The 12663-nt window shown below is 39.9% G+C and overlaps 1 protein-coding gene across 2 annotated transcripts in view; it reads right to left on the minus strand.

Moving 5' to 3' along the window:
* Positions 1–12663, minus strand: part of LOC124594925 (solute carrier organic anion transporter family member 4A1) — a 539939-nt gene that overhangs the window by 23739 nt on the left and 503537 nt on the right. The window contains exon 8 of one of the 2 annotated variants that reach the window (XM_047133418.1): positions 3215–3374. In XM_047133418.1, coding sequence (XP_046989374.1) covers positions 3215–3374 — 160 coding nt within the window. Of the gene's footprint in view, positions 1–3214; positions 3378–12663 lie in introns of both variants that reach the window. The other variant, XM_047133417.1, reaches the window with a different exon arrangement.

Genomic DNA, 12663 nt, shown 5'->3' on the forward strand with positions numbered 1-12663 from the left:
AACAGAATAAAATTTTTGGTTTGTGCAGCACATCTTTTTATACAGACTTGCTCCTTGCATTTTCTTCTAATTTCTCTCTCTCTCTCTCTCTCTCTCTCTCTCTCTCTCTCTCTCTCTCTCTCTCTCTCTCTCTCTTTCATACTTATGAAAATTTCTGTTTAATACAGCCAGGACCTAACAAAACTCACTCCATATATAATGGCTTACACAGTCAAAATTTTGATAGACTGTTCACTTCGGCAAACCCCTCTTACGATTTATACACCTTTTATCTAAAGTTTAAGGATTCAGTGTGCTACACTTAGTTTTCTGTTTACTGACTTTCCCACTTTTTCATACTTCTAAGAATTTTGTTTGAAGGCCTCCTGAAGTTTACAGTTCCCAAATTCCATTACTACGTTAGATTGTTCCTTGGTTCTTAAGTAGCTGAAACTCAGACACACACTTTTTTTATCATTCGCTGCCAAACAGTTATGGGAAAATCATTTTCCTACCCCCTACTTTGGTTTTCTGCTTCAGTTCTGCTTCATTTAGTCCTTTAATAAAAGAAAATGGTATCATCTTCAAAAATTAATGCATCTGGTGCAGATAACTGTTGTAGTAATTCATCAATAAAAGCCAAGAACAGCAAAGGACTTCACACAGAGCCATTCATTGTTCAAGTTTTTGACAACTGATACAATGATCTTTTTCAGATACTACAGGCAAAAGCACACACCATCCTGGGTGGGTGGGAGTTCAGGCAATGAACACATAAGACAACTGGTCAGAATATCTTAAGAAGATGACTAGGTCAGATGGCAAAATGATGTGTACAAAGTGGACTCATCAACTCAGCTATAAACCTGAAAGCATGTCATAATATTAATGTGCACTGCCTGATAAAAGAAACTGAAGCACCCACAAGGAAATCAAGAAATGAAAGAATCTTCATGGTTTGTGGGAGGATGGGGTGGGGGAGTGGGGGGTGGGTATGTGATGTTATTTTGGTGACTATAGAATAGAGTCAAATCTACAATGACACTGTAACCCCCCCCCCTCTGGCCTGGATACATGCACTGTTTCAGTTGTACAAGGTGTCATAAAGCTGTTGTATCCTCTGGTGAGTCAAGTTGTCCCACAACTGTTGCAACTGGTCCTAGATATCCTGGATATTGGCACGGCCAGGATAGTGCCATGGGACGGACCGATGACCTCCGCAGTTTGGTCCCATTGTCCTTACCACAAATTCAATTCAACAGAGCCCAGGGCTAGACCATTCTTTTGTCAGTGCCATCCAGGATTACATAAAACTGTCTGTTTTGTAATAGACATCCAATTATTTTAGTGAGCTGATAGTTCTTAAATATGCTGTAAAGTTTTCTGTGTATGAATCTGGCCTTGACCACTTGTTTGAAGGGTACTGGGCAACAGTTGGGTGTTCTGTTTTCCAAATGGTTGTGATGTTGTGATGGGAAATCACAATACCCTCTAAATACTTGTCTCACAGAGATGCCCCATGAAAATTTCAACAAGAAAAGCAAGCTTGTTGAACCATAGTTACGTCTTTCTCTGAGAATAACAAGAGGCTTTGTCTTCTTGCACAATCAGACAATAAGCTGAGTGACACAAAAGTTTAAGGTGTATCTGCCCAGTGTCACAATATACAATCATTTCCATTTTACCTATGAAGTATTCATTATGAAATAGTGTAATACTTAAGAGCTAATACGAATCAAGTCATAACCAAAAATAGCAGTTTCAGGATTTCCTTTGACTATATGGAGTTGAACAATTTTACTAACAGAAAATCTTTAATTCATTCTTAAACTCTACTATATTACTTTTGCTTTCAGAATAGATAGGCCTGCATACTGATAGTGGCAAAGGACATTAAGTTGTCCAAATTCAATCTGTATACAACATCACTGCTTGATCTTCTAGGAACATAAGGAATATTATTTCTACCTGGATTTTGCATTCTGAAAGTGTCACCTTTTTAAGTTGAAAGTCTCCAGAAAATTAATCTGTGAGTCACTAGTGAATGGAATAGTAATAAAGAAATAGCTTCCTAATTTTTAAATCACCTACAGCTATAATCACACTTACTGCAAAAGTGATTCGTTACCTCTATTATGTGGGTTTTCCAGTTCAGGTTTTGAATTGTTGTAGCTTACTTTTTTATTCTGTTTCTGATAAGGTTACTGCTACATGCTATATCATCAATTGGAAAGCACTGACTTTCGTCAGAAACTGAAAGACAATCTATTTGATTTGAACCAATTACCAATATTTTCAAATATTTTATAAGTTGCCCTTTCAATAAATTTACATTCCATTACTTAAAGTCTCTTCACACTAAACTTTCACTTTGAAAATGAGAGACAAAAAGGGAGAGGTCATATGGTAGACAACAAATGGAGTTAACAGTGTGGAAACCACTTTCCACTGGATGGAAAGTGACATGTCAATTGACAAAGCTGGAGATACCCTCTTTGACAGAGCCACTCAAAATCTTTAAGCAAAACAACTTATTGAGAAAGAAACTATGACTCTTGTGACTCTTGCTGTTCGTCTCATAATTTATATTTCCATCACAACTTGAACAGCTTTGCAGCTGCAAGTGTTTGCATGGTGTGCAGTGAAACATGTTGAGAGACTAAATTGAAATGTGTGTGAAATCTTATGGGACTTAACTGCTAAGGTCATCAGTCCCTAAGCTTACACACTACTTAACCTAAATTATCCTAAGGAAAAACACACACACCCATGCCCGAGGGAGGACTCGAACCTCCGATGTGACCAGCCGCACAGTCCATGACTGCAGCGCCTTAGACCACAAGAGACTAAATTAATGTAATATAGTTATTCTTTATGTTAAGCAGCTAATGTGTTCCAAGTATGTAGATATTTAAGAGAACTGTATGTTAGGTATAAATAATGAGGTGCTGGTAGTACATTTGTGAAGACACTTCCGGGAGGATGGAGGTTCATGTTCATACTGGTTTTCTTAAATCACTTCAGGCAAAATCCAAGATGGTTCCTTCACAATGTTACAGCCAAACAACTATTCCTGCCTCATTATACACATGTGTACACTTATATGTCTGTATATCTGACATATGTTTTCGCCAGCATTCAGCTGAGAAATCCTACATCATTCTAAAATGATCATTGCATGAACAATTACTAATTACTAAACTAAATAATTCATATACAGGATGTTGGCACATACCTTAACGTTGGAGAGGAGCACCTCACTGCGGCAGCCAGCATAGCAAGGTGAATAGTACATGACACCATCTGCACCACACACTGGGTCAAACTGGGCAGCGCTGCAGCCACACTGAGCATTGCAAGAACTATCCAACCCCAATGCCGTCACAGGACTGCTGCTGCTGGGGAAGCACGTATCATTTTATTTTGAGAACATTAGATGCAATGTTTATTCATTTAATTGCTTACGGTGAATAAAAAATTACTTGTATGGATGTTTTCAGACTCCTAAAAACAAGTTTAATATTATTATTTATGAATAAAACAAAAAATTATGGTACACACAATTGCTAATGTTACATACTTGTCTTCCAAAACTTTATAAATTGTGCTTCTTAAACAGGATATGTCTTTTATTAAATTGTGTTCGTACATTGAGTATATCACTAATTTCTTTTGGCAGAATCCACTTGTGTATAACGTGGGACATTGATTTTAAATTTCTTTTTTAAGGTTAGAGGTAAACACTGATGAGACTGGTTCCATATCCAGAAATCTTTGTTATAAATCATTTAGAGCAATGAGCCCTTATAACACTTCTGGCTACTATTCTGATTACTCTTTTCCACAGAAAAAAGTTTTTTATTAGTTCAAGAATTTTTAATATTTAGTGGGAAACACTTCCTAATGTTCTGCCAAATTGTTTTTATTTTGTCGTAAATTGGCTTTTGGCTTCTTAGGCCATCTTGTGGTGACACCTAAATGTTGCAAATACAGACAAAATAATGATGTTAGTATTTTAAGCATTCTGAATATGGGTTTGCAGTATTATGTGGAGGATCATGCATTATTATTTGAATAGCCTCTTGGGCAGTACCAAAACAAGTTGTTTTAAATAGCAAATGGTGGAATCCCAAAACATTACTCTATATGTTGCAAGACACTGAAAATAGCTGAAGTATGTCATCTAAGCAATTTTTTTATTTATTGCTTATCATTGTGCAGACTGAATAACATTGGGGATAGACTACAACCCTTTCCAATAACCTCCTCAGCTACCACCTCTCTTCCCTGCATTTCCACAATTACAACTTGTATCCAGTTTCTGTACAATTTTTAGGTAATTTTGTGCTCCCAGTATTTATACCCTGATGCTTTCGGATTTTCAAATAGTGTGTCCCACCCAATGTTGTCAAAAGCTTTCCCTAAATCTAAAAAGATGATACAGAATCTGATGTGACACCAATGCCTCATTTTCACCTGCATTTCTCTAGAACTCAAACTGGTCTGCCCCGTCGGCCGGTGTGGCCGAGCGCTTCTAGGCGCTTCAGTCTGGAACTGCGCGACTGCTACGGTGGCAGGTTCGAATCCTGCCTCCGGCATGGATGTGTGTGATGTCCTTAGGTTAGTTAGGTTTAGGTAGTTCTAAGTTCTAGGGGACTGATGATCTCAGATGTTATGTCCCATAGTGCTCAGAGCCTGTTTTTTGATCTGCCCCGAGGTCACCTTCTACCAGTATTTCTATTTTTCTAAAAATAATTTGTGTTATTTTATAACCATGCCTTATTCAACCGATGGTCCCAACGACAACTGACAACAACCGACCACGACCGACTATGAGCAACACAACAAGGAAGAGATAAACAACGGAGGCTTGTGGAAACCACAACACCAAACGTAAATCCACTCGGAACCAGATCATGTCAACAACGAGCAACGACCAGAACACAGTACCACTGAGATAGAAACGAAATCCAGAGCAAGTACCAGACTGGCTGGACTAGGGCAGAGCAGGTCCCTATATACGAAACCAGAGGGAGCAGCTATTGGCTGCTGTCTGCACGTGGCTTAGCAGTGGCGCCCTCGCTGCGCGAGAGCCGCTGCACGGAATAGCCGCCGCGGAGGCGGAGCCCTCTATGGGCTGACCACGTCCATTTGTTCTGCCGCCTGTTCGACTTCCGCGGCAGAAGGTACTAGACAGTAGTACTCACACATGTGAGCACTTACTGTCTCTGATATTGGGATTATTGCATTCTTCTTGAAGTCGGAGAGTATTTCACCTGTCTTGATATATCTTCATACCAGGTGGAATAGTCTTGTTATGGTTGGTCCTCAAAAAGATCTTGATAATTCTAAGTAATGCCATCTATTCCAGGTACTCTCTTTTCTTTTTTCATTATATTTTCTTCAAGTTTCTATCCCTTGTATATTCCTCCTACTTATTCCTTCCATCTTCCTGTCCTCTCATGAAAGGAGCATTTTCTGTATGCAGCATCCATCTTCCCCATAGTTATGCATGCTTCTACGACTTTTCACTTCACCTCTAACCATTCCCACTTTGCCATTTTGCTCTTTCTGTTTATCACAATTTTTAGACATCTGTATTTTCTTTTTACTGCTTAATTTGCTGCAAAGTTATCTTTTCTCTTTTTGTCAAAAAATCCATTGTCTTGTGTCTTTTCTAAGAAAAAAAGGAATGAAATGATCATGTGGCATTGATGGTAAGGAGGCCCCACCTGGGGAAGTTTGACCACAAAGGCGCAAGTCTTTTCAGTTGACACCACACTGGGCGACTTGCATGTCTATAATGATGAAGTGATGATGAGGACAACACAACACCCAGTTGCCAATCAGAGAAAACTTCTGACCCAGCTGGGAATCAAACCTTGAGCCCACTGCATGGCAGTCAGATGCACTGATCACTCAGCTAAGTCGGCAAACCTCTTTTCTAAAGTTTGCTACTGAACCTTTTGCCTCATTGTTCCACTACTGCCTTCACTTTTTCATCACCCAAAGCTACTCACTCTAATTCTGTTGAATTGCTTTCCTCTGTGTCAGCCAACAGTAGCATTATGCTCCCTTTGAAACTTTCTGCAACTTGTGATTCTTTCAACTCATTCAGGTCCCATCTTCTTAATTCCGTACCTTTCTACAATTTCTTCAGTTCTAATTTGCATTCTATATCCAACACATTGTGGTCAGGATCCACATATGCCCATGGAAATGCTTTATTACAGTTTAAACTTTGTTTTCAAAATTTCTGCCTATGATTACATAATCTACCTTAAATTGTGCAGTGTCCCCAAGTCTCTTTCATTTATACAACCATCAACAGTAACTCTTAAATCAAGTATTAACAATGTTTAAATTGTGTTCTGTTCAGATCTCACCAGGTGGGTTCCCTTTCATTCCATTCCTCAGTCTACATTTTATTAATGTTCCTTCCTTTCAATGCTGTTCAATTCCAAGTGTGGGAATGATGATCCACGATTAAGTGTGAACAATATTGGCAATACACATTTCATTAATTTACCAAAAGGATACATGCAACACATAATGGAGGACATGCTTTCCAGAACATAGGAAGAATACAATAGCGGGGAAAACAGAATACAGTAAAAAACTCATCAGTAAGAAAAACAAAGGTATTCCACACCATCACTTTCTCCTATGTTTGCCACACAGTCCCCCACCACAACTATAACTGCTCCCCAGCAAAATATTTTACATGTCTAATAAAAATTTTTATTGTACTGGACAGATTATGTAATTTATATTTTTTAATGTATACATCAGTGAAACTCATAAGTTAAAATGTTAACATGGATGATGCTGATTCGACTGTGATATAATGGTGTTGTTGATGGTGCTTGAAAATTATCAAGTTCACAGCAGATGTGGAACAGCAGGGAGCAACTATGATGTTTATGGAGGAGTAGATGGAAGAGTAAGAAAACAGGATGATGGTATGAGGTGGAGGATTGTTGAGTAGGATGAACAGAAAGGTGTTTCCTAAATGAATCTAACTATTGGGTAGCGTGAGTTGGTTGAAGCTCTGCTGGAAGAGGTTAAGATATGGGAAGTAAGATACGGATGTAATGGCACAGTAGGGTGCCTGGTTTGGTGATTAGCGGACGGAATATTGGATGCCGGTACTGAATTTTCTGGTTAATGTATCTGGTTCATAGTTGCTTCAAGAAGAGAAGGATTTATGGGAAATGGATGAGCTGGTATAGGATGCAAGTTGTGGTATGAAAGTATGTGTGGAAGATGAGGTGGAGTGCATGTCTTTCAAAGAATTAGTAGGATTTATAGGATAATGATACATGGATTTAAACCCAAGGTATGGCTTGTTAGTAGTTTTATTTGGTTTTGGGACTTAATGTTGGATTGTGATGTGTGCATTCCATTTTAGTTTGCTGTCAATGGTTAGTCCTAAATACTTTGCTGTGTTAGTGAGAGAAATGTGTTGGCCACAGATGGAGAGATGGAAATCCAGATGACAAAAACACGAAGTGGTGTGGCCAGAGATGGTGGCTAGACTTTTCTACGGATTTCTTTAAGTTTCCACACAGTACTGTCATGCAATGAAATGTCCACTGCCAGAGGGACAAAATGCATGGTGATGGGAAGTGCCCTGTGAATGTGTGCTACACAAGTGTCAACATCCTAGTGGCAAACATGAACCATCTCTTTGTGAGCTCGGTAAGTGGGCAAATATTGTTTGTTCATGTTGTCGCATCTTCACCATCTAACATGACTAGAACCTGGCACTGCTTCTTCTGATGAGGGATAGTGTTACATCACTCCACCAGGAGATTCAAGAGGCAATGGATGGTGCTTGTGGGCACTCAATGGTGAGGTTATCAGCAAAAATTTCGATGGAGGGAGATGTGGGAGGACTGGAGTGGTGAAGCCAAAGATGATGGCTTGGCTTTTCTGTGGTGTGGCCAAAGATGAAGGCTTCGCCTTCGGTGGATTTTTTTCAAGTTTCCATATATTGCACTCCTTGACCATGTGGTTCAGGTGACATTGGAGGGAGGTATGACAGTGTTGGAGGGTGTGGTGTGCAGTTAGGAAGGCAGTGTTGGCAGCATATATTAGGATGTAAAAGAGGGGGGATAAGAGCCTTGTAGCACACCAGCAGTAGGGTAAAGATGCGGGAGCAGGTGGGGTTTATTTACTTATTTATCCAAGTCCAAAGAACATTAAAATATAATATAATAAAAACAACAATGTAATAGTAATTACAGTGAATTTTGCACTTTATAATTCCAACATTCAACAAGTAGAATGGCATGGTTATTTGCTGCAAACAAGTCTTCCATGTCACGAGGTCTGCTCGGGTTACTACAGACCAACAAGTGTTCAGAGTTCTGCCTTACGACACATTCACAACATTCATTATCACACATATCCCACTTCTTCAGATTAGTCTTGCATGTTGTCACCCCTGTTCTCAACCTGTTGATTGTAATGTGTGTAGGACGGTGGTGGAGGAATGATGCTCTAACACGAACATTGTTTGTTGCTTGAAGAGCAGTCCAGAATTCCCTACCTAATCAAAAGCTTCTTGGATACCAAGAGAGACAAATATGGTGGAGAATCATTTATTTGGTTGATGGGAGGTAATGTGGGTAGGGTAAAGAAGACTTTTTTTTTCCTTTCTCCCCTTTGCCCCCTGTGGGAGGGTTGAAGGGGGTTAGGGCTTGGCAGTGGTACAAACAACTCACACTTCAGCCAGTAGTAGTGTCTCTAACTTAGATAATAAAATTTAAAAAAACTAGGAGAGATATGTACCATGAATTTAAAGTTATTTTAAAGGTGATATTAATGGAAGAAAGTAATATAATGCTATCTTCATGAACTATTTGAAACCAGTGATAAAAATGCAGAGAGACAGCACAGTTAAAAGCATTTGAAAAACACCTGAAAAACACTAAACACCTGAAAAACACTGAACATGATGGAAGATACATTGACTATTAAAAACGGAGCACTGTACACTTTCACTAAACCTGGAAAAGGACCTGCTCTGTGATGGTAGATTGTTGATAAAAATAAAGGTGAACCATGGACCTTGAAGTTGGTGAGGAGGCTTGCGTACCTCAACGAAACAGATAGCCGTAACGTAGGTGCAACCACAACGGAGGGGTATCCGTTGAGAGGCCAGACAAACGTGTGGTTCCTGAAGAGGGGCAGCAGCCTTTTTAGTAGTTGCAGGGGCAACAGTCTGGATGATTGACTGATCTGGCCTTGTAACACTAAGCAAAATGGCCTTGCGGTTCTGGTACTGCGAATGGCTGAAAGCAAGGGGAAACTACAGCCGTAATTTTTCCCAAGGGCATGCAGCTTTCCTGTATGATTAAATGATGATGGCGTCCTCTTGGGTAAAATATTCTGGAGGTAAAATAGTCCCCCATTCGGATCTCCGGGCGGGGACTACTCAAGAGGACGTCGTTATCAGGAGAAAAAAAACTGGCGTTCTATGGATCGGAGCATGGAATGTCAGCTCCCTTAATCGGACAGGTACGTAAGAAAATTTAAAAAGGGAAATGGATAGGTTAAAGTTAGATATAGTGGGAATTAGTGAAGTTTGGTGGCAGGAGGAACAAGACCTTTGGTCAGGTGAATACAGGGTTATAAATACAAAATCAAATTGGGGTAATGCAGGAGTAGGTTTAATAATGAATAAAAAAATAGGAGTACAGGTAAGCTACTACAAACAGAATAGTGAACGCATTACTGTGGCCAAGATAGACATGAAGCCCACGCCTACTACAGTAGTACAAGTCTATATGCCAGCTAGCCCTGCAGTTCATGAAGAAATTGATGAAATGTATGATGAGATAAAGTAAATTATTCAGGTAGTGAAGGGAGACGAAAATTTAATAGTGATGGGTGACTGGAATTCAAGAGTAGGAAAAGGGAGAGAAGGAAACATAGTAGGTGAATATGGATTGGGGCTAAGAAATGAAAGAGGAAGCAGCCTGGTAGAATTTTGTGCAGAGCAAAACTTAATCATAGCTAACACTTGGTTTAAGAATCATAAAAGAAGGTTGCATACATGGAAGAACCCTGGAGATACTAAAAGGTATCAGACAGAATATATAATGGTAAGACAGAGATTTAGGAACCAGGTTTTAAATTGTAAGACATTTCCAGGGGCAGGTGTGGACTCTAACCACAATCTATTGGTTATGAACTGTAGATTAAAACTGAAGAAACTGCAAAAAGGTGGGAATTTAAGGAGATGGGACCTGGATAAACTGAAAGAACCAGAGGTTGTACAAAGTTTCAGGGAGAGCATAAGGGAACAATTGACAGGAATGGGGGAAACAAATACAGTAGAAGAAGAATGGGTAGCTTTGAGGGATGAAATAGTGAAGGCAGCAGAGGATCAAATAGGTAAAAAGACGAGGGCTAGTAGAAATCCTTGGGTAACAGAAGAAATATTGAATTTAATTGATGAAAGGCGAAAATATAAAAATGCAGTAAATGAAGCAGGCAAAGAGGAATACAAACGTCTCAAAAATGAGATTGACAGTAAGTGCAAATTGGCTAAGCAGGGATGTCTAGAGGACAAATGTAAGGATGTAGAGGCCTGTCTCACTAGGGGTAAGTTAGATAGTGCCTACAGGAAAATTAAAGAGACCTTTGGAGAAAGGAGAACCACTTGCATGAATATCAAGAGCTTTGATGGAAACCCAGTTCTAAGCAAAGAAGGGAAAGCAAAAAGGTACTTATGGACAACATTGTGGAAATGGAAGAGGATGTAGATGAAGATGAAATGGGAGATATGATACTGCATGAAGAGTTTGACAGAGCACTGAAAGACCTGAGTCGAAACAAGGCCCCCGGAGTAGACAACTTTCCATTAGAACTACTGGCAGCTTTAGGAGAGCCAGTCCTGACAAAACTCTACCATCTGGTGAGCAAGATGTATGAGTCAGGCGAAATACCCTCAGACTTCAAGAAGAATATAATAATTCCAATCCCAAAGAAAGCATGTGTTGACAGATGTGAAAATTACCAAACTATCAGTTTAATAAGTCACAGCTACAAAATACTAACGCGAATTCTTTACAGACGAATGGAAAAACTGATAGAAGCCGACCTCGGGGAAGATCAGTTTGGATTCCGTAGAAATGTTGGAAAACATGAGGCAATACTGACCCTACAACTTATCTTAGAAGAAAGATTAAGGAAAGGCAAACCTACGTTTATAGCATTTGTAGACTTAGAGAAAGCTTTTGACAATGTTGACTGGAATACTCTCTTTCAAATTCTGAAGGTGGCAGGGGTAAAATACTTGGAGCGAAAGGCTATTTACAATTTGTGCAGAAGGCAGATGGCAGTTATAAGAGTCTAGGGGTATGAAAGGGTAGCAGTGGTTGGGAAGGGAGTGAGACAGGGTTGTAGCCTATCCCGTTATTCAATCTTTATATTGAGCAAACAATAAAGGAAACAAAAGAAAAGTTCAGAGTAGGTATTAAAATCCATGGAGAAGAAATAAAAATATCAACAAGAGTAAAATGAGGATAACGGAATGTAGTTGAATTATGTCGGATGATGCTGAGGGAATTAGATTAGGAAATAAGACAGTTAAAGTTGTAAAGGAGTTTTGCTATTTGGGGAGCAAAATAACTGATGATGGTCGAAGTAGAAAGGGTATAAAATGTAGACTGGCAATGGCAAGGAAAGAGTTTCTGAAGAAGAAAAATTTGTTAACATTGAGTATAGATTTAAATGTCGGGAAGTCGTTTCTGAAAGTATTTGTATGGAGTGTAGCCATGTATGGAAGTGAAACGTGGATGATAAATAGTTTAGACAAGAAGACAATAGAAGCTTTCGAAAAGTGTTGCTACAGAAGAATGCTGAAGATTAGAGGGGTAGATCACATAACTAATGAGGAGGTATTGAATAGAATTGCGGAGAAGAGGAGCTTGTGGCACAACTTGACAATAAGAAGGGATCGGTTGGTAGGACATGTTCTGAAACATCGAGGGATCACCAATTTAGTATTGGAGGGCAGCGTGGAGGGTAAAAATCGTAGAGGGAGAACAAGAGATGAATACACTAAGTAGATTCTGAAGGATGTAGGCTGCAGTAGGTACTGGGAGATGAAGGAGCTTGCACAGGATAGGGTAGGATGGAGAGCTGCATCAAACCAGTCTCAGGACTGTAGACCACAACAACAACAACATGGAGGGAAACAGGAGAGTGGTGTGATGAGGACTGGTAAGAGGTGGTGATGAGATGAAGTGACTGTGGGAGACGAGAAGAGATTGGCTGCAGGTATTGGGAGTTACAGATTTGATAAGAAAGGGGGATGGGGCCACAGGGAAGGGGAAAAGAGCAGGAGGTGTGATGTGTGATGTGGGAGGAGGATGAGGAGGGAGCCGCTTTGGGGGATGGGGGGAGGGGGTCTGAGATGGATTCAGAGTTAGTAGGATGAGTATATGTTGGGGTAGATTTTGTGGTCCAGAAGAGGGAGACGGTTGAAATTGTTTTGGGAGAGGACGTGGAGGTAGTGTGCAGGTGGAGGGGTGGTACGACTTGTAGGTAGAGATGTGATGCGTAGGTAGAAACGCAGCACACTAGGACTGGAAATGAGAGGGGGGCACATTAGGACTGCTGGAGTCAAGTTGACAGATGGTATAGGTTATTAGGAGGTGTTCGGTATGA

The sequence above is a fragment of the Schistocerca americana genome, chromosome 2, assembly GCF_021461395.2.
Source record: "Schistocerca americana isolate TAMUIC-IGC-003095 chromosome 2, iqSchAmer2.1, whole genome shotgun sequence".
NCBI classification, from domain to species: Eukaryota; Metazoa; Arthropoda; class Insecta; order Orthoptera; family Acrididae; genus Schistocerca; species Schistocerca americana.